Source organism: Herpailurus yagouaroundi, unplaced genomic scaffold, assembly GCF_014898765.1.
Source record: "Herpailurus yagouaroundi ecotype Mexico unplaced genomic scaffold, PumYag 208, whole genome shotgun sequence".
Taxonomy (NCBI): domain Eukaryota; kingdom Metazoa; phylum Chordata; class Mammalia; order Carnivora; family Felidae; genus Herpailurus; species Herpailurus yagouaroundi.
In genome coordinates this window covers 8,543,954-8,555,626 of record NW_024412439.1, presented here as the reverse complement: position 1 = coordinate 8,555,626, position 11,673 = coordinate 8,543,954, and the positions used below count along the sequence as shown (strand labels likewise).

The 11,673-nt window shown below is 50.2% G+C and overlaps 1 protein-coding gene across 2 annotated transcripts in view; it reads left to right on the top strand.

The window, feature by feature from the left end:
• The first annotated feature begins 1,771 nt into the window (after positions 1–1,771).
• The window catches only part of GLP2R (glucagon like peptide 2 receptor), a 53,025-nt gene continuing 43,123 nt past the window's right edge, over positions 1,772–11,673 (top strand). The window contains exons 1-4 of one of the 2 annotated variants that reach the window (XM_040453204.1): positions 1,772–2,006; positions 2,792–3,050; positions 8,952–9,039; positions 11,035–11,139. In XM_040453204.1, the coding sequence (XP_040309138.1) occupies positions 2,952–3,050; positions 8,952–9,039; positions 11,035–11,139 (292 nt within the window). In that variant the 5' untranslated portion in view covers positions 1,772–2,006; positions 2,792–2,951. Of the gene's footprint in view, positions 2,007–2,608; positions 3,051–8,951; positions 9,040–11,034; positions 11,140–11,673 lie in introns of those variants that run through there. The other variant, XM_040453205.1, reaches the window with a different exon arrangement.

The following is an 11,673-nucleotide window of genomic DNA, read 5'->3' as shown; positions in this document are numbered from 1 at the left end:
ATGTCCTCAAGGTTCACCTGTGTCATAGCGGGTGTCAGAGTTTCCTTCCTTTGTTTTTATGTATTTTTTAAGTTTCCTTTTATTTTTTTTTTTAATATTTTTTTTCAACGTTTTTATTTATTTTTGGGACAGACAGAGACAGAGCATGAACGGGGGAGGGGCAGAGAGAGAGGGAGACACAGAATCGGAAACAGGCTCCAGGCTCCGAGCCATCAGCCCAGAGCCTGACGCGGGGCTTGAACTCACGGACCGCGAGATCGTGACCTGGCTGAAGTCGGACGCTTAACCGACTGCGCCACCCAGGCGCCCCTCCTTTTATTTCTTTAGAGAGATAGTGAATGGGGGAGGGGCAGAGAGAGAGAGAGAGAAACAGAATCCCAAGCGGGCTTCACGCTGTGAGCACAGAGCCCAATGTAGGTGCTCGAACTCACAAACCGTGAGATCATAACCTAAGTCGAAACCAAGAGTCGGACGCTCAACCGACTGAGCCCCCCCAAGGCATCCCAGATATTTTTAAGTCATCTCTATATCAAACGTGGGGCTCAAACTCACAACCCCAAGATCAAAAGTTGCACAATCCACCAACTGAGCCCCCCCAGGTGCCCCCAGAATTTCCTTCCTTTGGAAGGTTCTGTGGCATCCCTGGTGTGGATAGACCATGTTTTGTTTGTTGATCTGTCCACGGACACTTGGGTTGCTTCCACACTTTGGTTTGTATGGAGGAGGTTGGTGCTTGATGAAGACCAGGGGCGTATGGGCAGGTGTCTGGGTGAGTCTGGACCACCCCCCGCTTGCCTTTTGCATCCACTGGGGTGCTCAGGGTTGGGTTCCGGAAATTTGGAATCCCGCACCCTGCCCCAGCCTGCTCTGTGCCCAACCCTACAGAGACAGGGACTGCCAAAGACAACGTCCTGCTTCGGGGACGGAGAGACTCAAGGTTCAGGCAGCCTCCTCTGGGGCCTCGGGGCTGTGTAGAGCAGGGGTGTGGCACCCAGCACCGTCCTGGGGTCTCCAAAGCCGGCAGTCACACCTGTTGGCACCCTCAGTCCTGTCCTTGTCATGGGGGCTCTCCGGGAGTGGTGACACAGAGGACACTACCGTCACTTCTCGGGCAGAGGACACTGATGCGGGAATAAGAGCAGGAAAAACATCACAGAAGATTCCACGTGGTCCTACGTGGAAACACATGGGTCCTAGACTGTATGACCCCCCAGATGTACCCCCAGATGTACCAGAGAATCACCGGGCTGGGCGGGCAGGGGAGAAGGGCCGTGCCCTGTGGGTCACTGTCACTCTCTGCCTCCTGCTGGCTCCTCCTGTGAGCCCTGCATTTGTGGGGTTGGCCACCCGCGTCTTGGGAAGAGAAGTTACCACGTTTCATCACTAGATGGCATCTGTCCAGCAGCCGGGAGCTCGTGCGTGGCCCGGACTCCTGTCCCTTCAGGGAAAAAAGGATGCTTGTTTTTTTTTTTTTTTTTAATTAAATTTTTTTTTTAGTGTATTTATTTATTTTGAGAGAGAGAGAGAAAGAAAATGCAAGCAGGGGAGGGGCAGAGAGAGAGAGAATCCCCAGCAGGCTCTGTGCTTCCAGCAAAGAGCCCAACATGGGGGCTTGAACCCCCGAACCATGAGATCGAGACCTGAGCTGAGGTCATGAGTCGGATGCTCAACCGACTGAGCCCCCGGGAGCCCCAAGATCTGCAAGGATTTCTATTAAGCGATGTTTGCTTGTTTCTCCCCCACGGTTCAGCAATCATTTACTCAGATAAGTGAGCGCAGGTGAGCCCCCCTGTTCGAACTTGAATGGAGAGAAAAGCAAGAGTAAACTAAATGAAAACACAATCTTTTTGTCTCTTGCAGACTGCGTTTCATCCAGTCAGGACCTCTTCCTCCTGGGCCTCTCTGGGCTGGACAGGGAGAGGTGAGGTGAGAAGGGCCGAATGGAGCCTTTCAGAGGCCCCGCGAGGAACCCGCCACCACACAGGAACAAGGCCTGCAGACCTAAGGTGAGATAGAGCACGTGGCCAGGTAACCGTGGCAGGTGATTCCGGGTAACCCCGGCTCTCCCATTTACTGCTGTGTGGCCTTGAGCAAGCATCCTAACCTCTCTGGACCTCACCTGCTCATCTGTCAAGTGGGGAAATGATCACGCCCTCACCGGACCATCGTGAGGGCAAAGGAAGCAGGCGGTGGGCCGAAAGCTCATGTGCAAATGCACGTGTGTGAAACTACAAACATGTTAGTTGCCTTTTCCCCTCGTCCTTGTGCTCTGGTGCAGACGGGGCCCGGGTCCCCGACTGGGGGCTTTGCTTCAGGACCTGGGTCCGGACCTGAGCTCTCCCTGGAAGTGTTAACATAGACGGGGCCCCCCAGGAGGAGACCCTGCCCTCGCGGCCAGGACGAGCTGCTGCCTTAGTAAGAAACGCAGCCCCCTCACCAAGACGCCCACCGCATGGCTGGAACCGGGCTCACCCTGGCCTGCTGACCGGCAGCTGGAACCGGAGGTGGCCTTGTGTGCTGAGCGGGGGCTTGGGAAGCGGGGCCCATTGCCCGCCCGTCTTTTCCTCCCGGGGCGGCAGCTGAGGAAGTCCCTGGGAGCACAGCCGACTTGGGGAAGGTCTGGGAAAAATCTCCCTGCCCTCGGGGTGGGGGCCGGGGCGGGGGATGAGCCGCCGGCTTCTGAGAAACCCTGCCGATTCGGTAGGTGTCTCTAGACCGGTTCGGAGGCTCTCCTCCCCGCGTGCGCGCACTGGGTTTGTGCAAACATTCCCCCCCTCCCCGCCCCGTGCAGGGAAGAATGCAGCGGGAGGCCGCCTGTGGTACATCTCGGACCTTTCTAGAAGCGTGCCCGCACTTGTGAAGTCGCGGCAAGGAAGGGGAGGCCGGCACCGAGCGGGGCGGCGCCCCGGAGAAGGAAGCGGGGTCCCCCACCTGGAGTCCACGCGTTGCCCATGGGCACCCCCGTTGCCCGGGGGGCCAGGCCTCTCCCCGCCTCCGGGAAGCGCTCTCCCCCGGTCCTCGGCCTGCTGCTCCTGGTCTTCATCAAGCAAGTAAGAGCGCGTTCTCACTGTTATTGTTACAATGATTGCTGTTAGGACCACTTTTGTATCTTTTCCGATCCGAGAAGCCGTGTGGGGCTCTGGTAGGCAATTTGGAAAAACGTTAAGACCGAAGCAGCGAGAAACCAAAATCCCGGTATTCGGAGGCCATCGCTGTTCGAATTTTGGCATGTTTTCTGCAAATCCTATGCTTCTAGGCAGCTGAAATCGTGATGTATAAAGCGTTTTGAATCCCGCTTTCCCCTTAACATCATTTATATAAGCATTTCCCAAGGCTGACATGAACTCTGTCAATAACGTTCAAGGGGCGCCTGGGTGGCTCAATCAGTTGGGTGTCCGACTTCGGCTCAGGTCACGATCTGGCGGTTCGTGGGTTCGACACCCACCTCGGGCTCTGTGCTGACAGCTCGGAGCCTGGAGCCTGCTTCCCATTCTGTGTCTCCCTCTCTCTCTGCCCCTCCCCCGCTCACACTCTGTCTCCCTCTCTCTCTCTCAAAAATCAACTTAAAAATTTTTTTGTAAATAGCATTTAAACTTGTCACATAGGTCCTCTTGTCTGCTTTTACAGTTTTCTCAGGCCTGAGTATTTAGGTTGATGGGCAGTGGGGTTTTTTTTTTTTCCTCCTTTCCTTTCTCCTTTTCCTTCCTTCTCAGTATGAAAATATAGAATGAGCATTGGTTAAAAAATTAAACGTATGCAATCTGAAGAAGTACAAGCACCAGCTATAAATCACTGGGTTCCCATCCCCCAGAAATCACCCTCGTTTGCTTTGGGGGTCTCGTACTTTCAGACATTTTTCTGCCATTTATTTCCATATAGTTTTTTTTTTTTTTTTTAACATAGGCTCAGATTATAAATATTGTATTGCAACCTGCTTTCGTCCTAACGAAATACAGTAAGAGCTAACACTTGGATGGAACACTCACGATGTTCTCCAGGGCCGGTGCCTGGCACGTCCCGTGTACTAACTCATTTCGTGCTCTCAGCAACCCCGAGAGGGAGGCCCTCCTGTTAGAAATGCCTCCTCTGCCCCCATAACAGTGAGGGCCGTGTCCCTGATCTTGTAAGTGTGCACCTCATCGGGCTTTCTTCGGTGCTAACCCGGGACCAGACAGGCAGAAAACACCCACCAAATTCTCTGCATCCGACTCCTCCCCGAGACTGCCTTCAAGCCCTCACGGACTGTGGATGTGAGCCCGATGGATGGTTTCGTGGAATCCCTGCCATGGTGGCAGCCTCTGGGCGGGCCACCATCGTGCTCCTGAGAGCCAACGGGTTGCCGGGCGAGTCCCTACGGAACTCGCATCCTGGCTTCAATCTTCTGTACGTGGCACATTAAAACTACACACAGAACTGTCTGGCCTCGTTCCCCTTGTTACGCACGATCACGCGTCGATCGTCCCCTAAGTGCCCACCGCTGCTGTAGCATCGTCCCGCTAGGTCCCCGCCACGAGCCTCGGATGGAGGTGTTATTACCGAGCCCATTTTACGGTCGGGGAAATTAAGGTCGGTGGGAGTTAGACGGTCACCTGAGATCACGTGGCTCGTGAACAGTGGCACCAGGGAGTCAAGTCAGCCCGTGGTGTCTGACGTGTTCTCGCTTCCCTGGCATTCCTTTGGGAGCTGTTGACGTACGGAATATATACGTACATATGTTACGGCAGCAAAATTTGCAATGTGTCAGGCCGGCTTATGACACTGAAAAAGCCACACCTCAGCTCTATCATTTGGCATTCTCACAATCAATAAATACTCTTTCCACGCGAGCAGTGTCCCCGGTGTGCCACCCGCATCTATTTCCAGAAGCTCTTTCCTCTGTCTGTCCTCCAGTGTGCATCTACAGCCCCAACGTCCGGGGGGGGGCCCCCGCCCCGCTCTTGGTTCTCAGTCTTAAAAACCCATATTTTCCCTCCAGATGTTTACACGACGAGGCTCTGCGTAGACTTTCATGATGGATTTTGCTCACAGATGCTTTCCCTGCCTGGAATATTAATGACCATGGCATGTTTCCTGGCAGAAAGTCTTCATAAGATTCACTTCATGAGAAATTCTCAGGGATGGTTTAGTTTCGAAATCCAAGCAGGTTCCACCCCCCACCCCCCACCCCAGCTCATTTAAGTGAATTAGCAGTTGCTCTGGTTTTAAAAAACATGAACTCTCTATCGAAGGCTCTTGGAGAAACAAATCTGTGACTCTTTCGTGCATTGCTGATGAGAGTGTAAAAAGGTGCATATTTTTTAAATTAAAAAAAGTTTGGCGAGGACAGTTTGGCGCTATGTTACCAGAACCCTTTAAAAATGTGTATCCTCTCTGGCCCAGAAATTCCAATTGAAGGAATTTCTCCTAAGAAAAATGAAGATGTGCTCAAATGTTTAACTGTGAATATTTTCGGTGCAGCATCATTCCTATTAGCAAGCCTCTAAGCCAGTGCAAGTGTTTCATGCTGGAAGATTTAAAATTATATCACATGTGTTCATAGAACATTATGTAGCTGTTTAAATGGCATTTTAGAAGTATGGGTCTCGAAATGGATACATAGTCGCCCTATATCTTCCGGTGAAAACACAAAGCAAGATGATTTCCTTTTTTGGTTAAAATAAAAGGGGAAAGAAAAAGAAGAAAGTAAACGGAAGCATGTGCACGGAGAGAAGAGTCCGGAAGGAGATGGTATTTTCTGATATAAGATTCTGATTCCACCTTCTCCCCTTTTTGCTTTCCTGTAATTTTTGTTTGATTGACAGAGAGGCAGATGCCTCCTTGAACCAAGAATACAATAAAGTGTATTTAAAGCCGTCAACAGAAGGTCTTTTTTTCCTTTTCCTCTCTTTTCAGCCAAGTTAGTCGCTGATGCTGGTTGCCTGTGAGAAAGGGAAGAGGGAAAGAAGAATCGAGATCGAGTCAGTTTTTCCAGTTAGAAAACATCCATCCGTGTTCTTGCCTTGCCTCTATTTTGTTTGAATCGGGCTGTGATTGAACTTGGATTTGCGTCTTGTGTTCCTTGTGTCTTTAGGACAGGTGCTTGGGAAGGCAGTCTGAGTTTTTCCAGCTCCCCTACATTGACCAAATTCAGTGCTTTGTAGATTTCTTCTTCTTTTTCTTCTCTTCTTTGTCTTTCTCCTTCTCCCCCGCCCTCCACCGCCTCCTCCCCTCCTTCTCCTCCCCCTTCTTCTCCTTGCACTTTTAGCCATGGCCATCAGTCATGGCATAGGGCAGGAGGAGAGGGTCATGTCCATCCAGGGACAGTTCACGTGCCTGACTGACTTTATAGTCTTTTCCTCGGCCAGTTCCGGGGAAGTCCCTGAGGACATAAACAGCACCTTTATCTAAGAAAGGGTCTTACTTCGGCGGCCTGCAGGATTCTGGAAGCTGACAATTTGGCTATCAACTTATGTGCTGAACTTGTGGAAAATAATATAGAGTCCGCTATGGTCCTGTTAGGATGTTTATTTCCTTAATGTGTTACTAAACTTCCATCTTGATTCTTGCCACAACTCAGAGACAGAAAATATTAAGGGGAGACTGAAAGCCTATTGCCTAGGGATAAATGCCAACTATTTCCTCCTCATTATCATTATCATTGTTACTTGTTGGCTAATCCCATGGTTTCTAAATTGTGTGCTAAGGTGCCTCGAGGCACCGCTGTGAGTTCACAGGGCTGCTGTAAGACATTTTAATTTTTCAAGGGAAGTCCAGCTCTACATGACATCTGCCGGACCTGGCTCGGGGTAGTTCATAGTTTCAGTATTCGGTAACAGTCCTCTCCCTTTGATGATGTTGGATCTCTACAAAGCTGGGAGTGTTTTGCAGATGCTATCATAAAAGGCAAGGACCACCCAAACATCAGTATGGAACAGGTGCAAACATGGCTGTGTCCGATCTGATTCCCAGATTTGGGAGGTTGTCCAATCTCCGGTGGGCACAAAGTTGCTAGGATGCAAAAGTTTCTTAAGTTGTTTGGCCCTACCTACTAAACGAATGGGACTTTAGGCATTTCTTTTGGCTTAGGGGTGCTGTGGGGGAAATGATGGAGCCACTGAGGGCGCCATGAGTTGAGAAAGTTTGGGAACCCCTAGTCTAACAATGACTATACCAATTCTTCAAAAAGTTAGCCGTGTGATTCTTTGGGGAAAAAAAAATGTGAAGGAACTATTCCCAGACCCCGTCATGAATTCCATAGCACACGGGGGTGGGCCACGCAGGGCAGAGAGAAGGTAGATTGGACTAATTACTCAGAAGGTGGAAACTGGCTGCCCCATTGGGCTCATAGGTGGTTGGGGTTTTTTCGTGGGGGGTGAGGGTGATGGTGGTGCTGGCTGTGTGTGTGTGTGTGTGTGTGTGTGTGTGTGTGTGTGTGTGATATCACATATTTAACCCCTCCTGTGTTCAGCCCCACCCCCAACTCTGCCCCACACCTGTGCTTCTGTTTCTTTAGCTGGAATTTGGGGGAAACTGAGGACAATAGCTCCTGCCCTGTGCTAGGATCTTGTATTCAGAGATGAAAAGACGTATGTCAGCCCTCAAGGAATATATGGGATAGTGAAGGGGTTGGACAATTCAAGCCCCAATGACAATACAACACAATGGGCCATAGGACTTGTTTATGTGTGGGGTCACTGGGGAGAAGGGTCACTAGCTCAAGACTTGAGTGACAGAGTGGTCAAGCATGATCAGGGGTCATTAGTCTCGAGTGAACAGGGGCGAACAAGGAGTGAGCCAGGTTGACGACGAGGGTGGACGAGAGGACATTTTCCAAAGTCGTAGAAAAGCATGACTGGGGTCGAGAGGCTTGAGCTGGGGGTGGTTGAGATGTGAAGTCAAGTCAACAGGCTGCGAGGGGAAGACCTTATGCAGGAGAGCCCTGTGGACCTATCCCTTTGGGGGCAGTGTGGACCAGGTCAGAGGCAGAAGAAGTGGGAGGCAGGGTTAGGCAGGAGAGAGGCTTAGGACAGAATATGGTGCTTAGTTGAGCCAAGGAAAACTCCTCATTTCTGGTTCATGACCCATGGTGCCGATACTGAGCCACTAGAAGATGAGGCTCTTTAGAAGCAGAGGACGATGGCATAAGAATGTCACTTGACTTTGCATGCCAGCCAATTACACAATTGTCTTATCTTTAGCAGATTCTAAGTCCTTTAGGGCAGAAGCTGTATCTTGCTCATCACTGCACCCCTTCGGTCCCTCCTTAATGCAAAGCCTAGCGCACAACAGGTGCTCAATAAAGATGAGTTAAGTTAAAGAAGAGAAAACCCCTTGTTTTGTTCAAAAGACAAAAGCAGTGGTACGGATACTCAATTAGATGTTGTTGGACAACTCTGTTGTCTGCAAAGCCCAAAAAGATGTGCTGTATTTTTAAGACTCTATGGGAGGAGATAGTCATGTCAGAAAGAAAAAAACTCCCAAGGCCTCAGTTTAGTAGCAGAGCATCTGTCTACCCAATCTTTGACTCTGGACCCACGGGCCGCTAGGTGGGATGGCACAGGTCCCTAAAATTCGTAGCCTTTCCCTGACAGTATCGGGCCCTTCTTGGTACAGTGCTTCTCTCTTTGAGATGCACATAATCTTAGGAACGCGCAAATATTCATCTACCAGGGCGTGCCATTCAGGGTGAGCGGGTTGCCTCCTCTTGAAACGTCAACCCCAGTTGAAGATTTTGCAGGGGAAGAAAAATCTTCCATATTTGTACTAAAACCAGTGTGATTAGATCAGGGAGTGAATGCGAGATCCGTGTGCGTCTGTAAGATGGGACATGAGATGTTGAAGAAGTTCTGCTTCTCAGTGCAGGGCAGGAGGGTCCCTTCAGTGGGACGGTTTGAGAGTCATGGCAAAATGCTAATGAGGCCTCCTCTGTGTTTGTGGCTAACCTGGGGGTCACCGTGGTGTTTTCTGCCCAGGTTACAGGATCCCTCCTTGAGGACACAACTCGCAAGTGGGCTCAATACAAAGAGAAGTGTCTGAGAGACTTACTCAAGGAACCTCCTGGTAAGCACATGTATGAGCTACCCATGGCTGTGTAACAAATAGCTCCAAAGGTTAGTGGCTTAAAGCAATCATCATCATCATCATCATCATCATTTATGATCTCTCACAGTTTCTGTGGGTGAGGAATTCAGACCAGGCACAGCGAGGATGGCTTGTTTTTGCTCTTCAGTATCTGAAGTTTAGCTGGAAGACTCGATGACTGGGGCTGGAATCATCTGAAGGCTTGTTCACACTTACGTCTTCTGGTTGATGATGGCTCCCAGCTGAGAGTCCATTGGCCATAACACTTCCCCACAGCCTGTCTACACCGCCTGGGCTCCTCACAGCATGGCGGGTGACCAGAGGCCATGTTGCCTTTTATGATCTAGCCTCAGAAGCTACTTCCTCCATGTTTAATTGGGTCAGATGGTTACCAAGGCCTACCCAGGTTCAAGGAAAGGGAAGAGAGACTCCCACCTCTTATTATAAAAGAGAATATGAGACAAGATGTTCATAGATGTGACTATTTATTTAAAGCCATCGGTCACAGCACACTCACCACCATGACGTGAGCAACTGCCATAAATTAACCTGGGACTCTATTGGGTAGGTGGGTGGGAGGAAGTCCTCAGTCCCCCAGGGTATTATCTGAATCTGAGTCTTAACATCTCTCTTATCCAGATCTACAGTAGATTTAGAGTGTTCTAGCAACTATGCTAATAGTTTGATCAGTCCATGGCCTCTCCTGCCCTCATACCGACTCTTTGAGTGCATCTAGACTCTTTTTTTTTTTTTTTTTTTTAATTTTTGTAATGATGAAAGCCGGCCCCTCCTTATCCTTCTGGCTGCTTTCAGAGTATTTCATTTAGGAGCCCACAAGAAGACAGGACATCATGAACTCTCTCTTCTTTTTCCGGACCCAAAACCAGTGCCAGCCTTCAAGCCATACCCCTCTCCCTCTGAATATTTTTTTCAGCCCGGACTGGTAGTAATCGATGCTTGACATCTGTTACAAGAACCACCCCTCACTTTGGGGAATGCTGAAATACTTTGCTTTCTGAAATCAAAGTAGGACAAGTCCTCTTTATTTGAAGTCGTGCCGTGAGCAGCTCGGCCAGGTGAGCACTGCTTCACATAGACCATGTGCCGACACTTGGCAGTTGGGTCCGCGAGATGCCCGAGCCAGCTCATAACCTGGCAGATCTGTGTCTGTGGGGTCCTGACGCCAGGAACGTGGCTGTTCAACCTGAGTGGCCCTTGCGTTCCAGACCCAATAGGAAGCAGATAGGAATGATGCTTGGCTCCCAGGAGTGAGCCGCTTGCAGTATGGACATTTGGGATCCGGCCTGAAACCCCTTCATTCCATTCCAGGAGGCCCATAAGGCTGCATCGTAGGTTTTTATCTTCTCATTGCCAAGTGCCAGGGTGTAAATCATCCCTTGAATTTGAGATGGTGCAGATATCTCATAATGATTGTTGGCTTGGTCTTCGAATGGAGAAATATGACCAAATAGGGGTTGGGTCAGATACATGTAACCGAGAACCTCAATTCTCCCTGTCTACCCACTGACCATCTTGCACATTTCACAGTACGGGTGTTCCAGGATCTATCTGATGAAGGTTGACGATTCTTTAGTTAATTATGGAACAGAAGGCCCTGGCTGAATCCCCAAGTGTCCTCTTGACCCCGAGTTTGTGTGAGAGTTCAGTCCATGTTAAAACAAACCAACATCAGCATGACGTACACACTGACATAGCTGATGGGACCAGGGCCAGAGGTCAGGTTGGGTAGACAGAGTCACAGCGCTTGGGGATGCGCTAAGCTGATTCCTTCCTCCCCACACCATTCCGCAACCTTGACCGTCTGGACAGTGGGATACCCATGCTAGTTCCTGAGCAAGATGCACCAGCTTCCCATGCCAGGAAGGGGGCTCTGGGCTCCTGGGCACCTCTGCCTCCATCAGTGGCTTGGATGCTCCAACACTTCCGTTCATTCTGGACCTTTTCTCTCCACAGGGACCTTTTGTAACGGGACCTTTGATCGATACGTGTGCTGGCCTCATTCTTCTCCAGGAAATGTCTCTGTTCCCTGCCCTTCCTACTTACCTTGGTGGCATGAAGGTAGTAAGTCTTATTTTACCATTTTCTGGCAGTTTCCTTAAAGGCTGCTCCCTCCTGGGTAGGCCAGTCAGGGAGCAATTAGAGAGAGAGAGAGAGAGCTCCAATCTTGTGGTCTTCTGAAGTCCTGCTCCCCACAGAAGGTCTCCTACACTGTCAGTAACACACTTTCCTTCTTCTCTATGTGCCTCCGCTTGTCTTCTGCATCCGGATGCTCCATTAATGCAATAGTCCTCTTTTCTTTGAAGACTGGAGAGTCTGGGCCCAGCTATCACTGAATTTACTGCAGGGTCATCGTGGAGAGGAGTGAGAGGTGGGGGAGAGATTGGGATGCTCACATCCCCAACTTTGGGCTTGTCAGATGGAGAAGAAGGGCATCAAAACTATCCTCGCAATGGGTGCCCCGCTGGCTCAGTCAGTAAAGCACGCAACTCTTGATCTCAGGGTTGTGAGTTCGAGCCCCGTGTTGGGTGCACAGATTACTTAAAAATAAAATCTTGGGGCACCTGGGTGGCTCAGTCGGTTAAGCGCCTGACT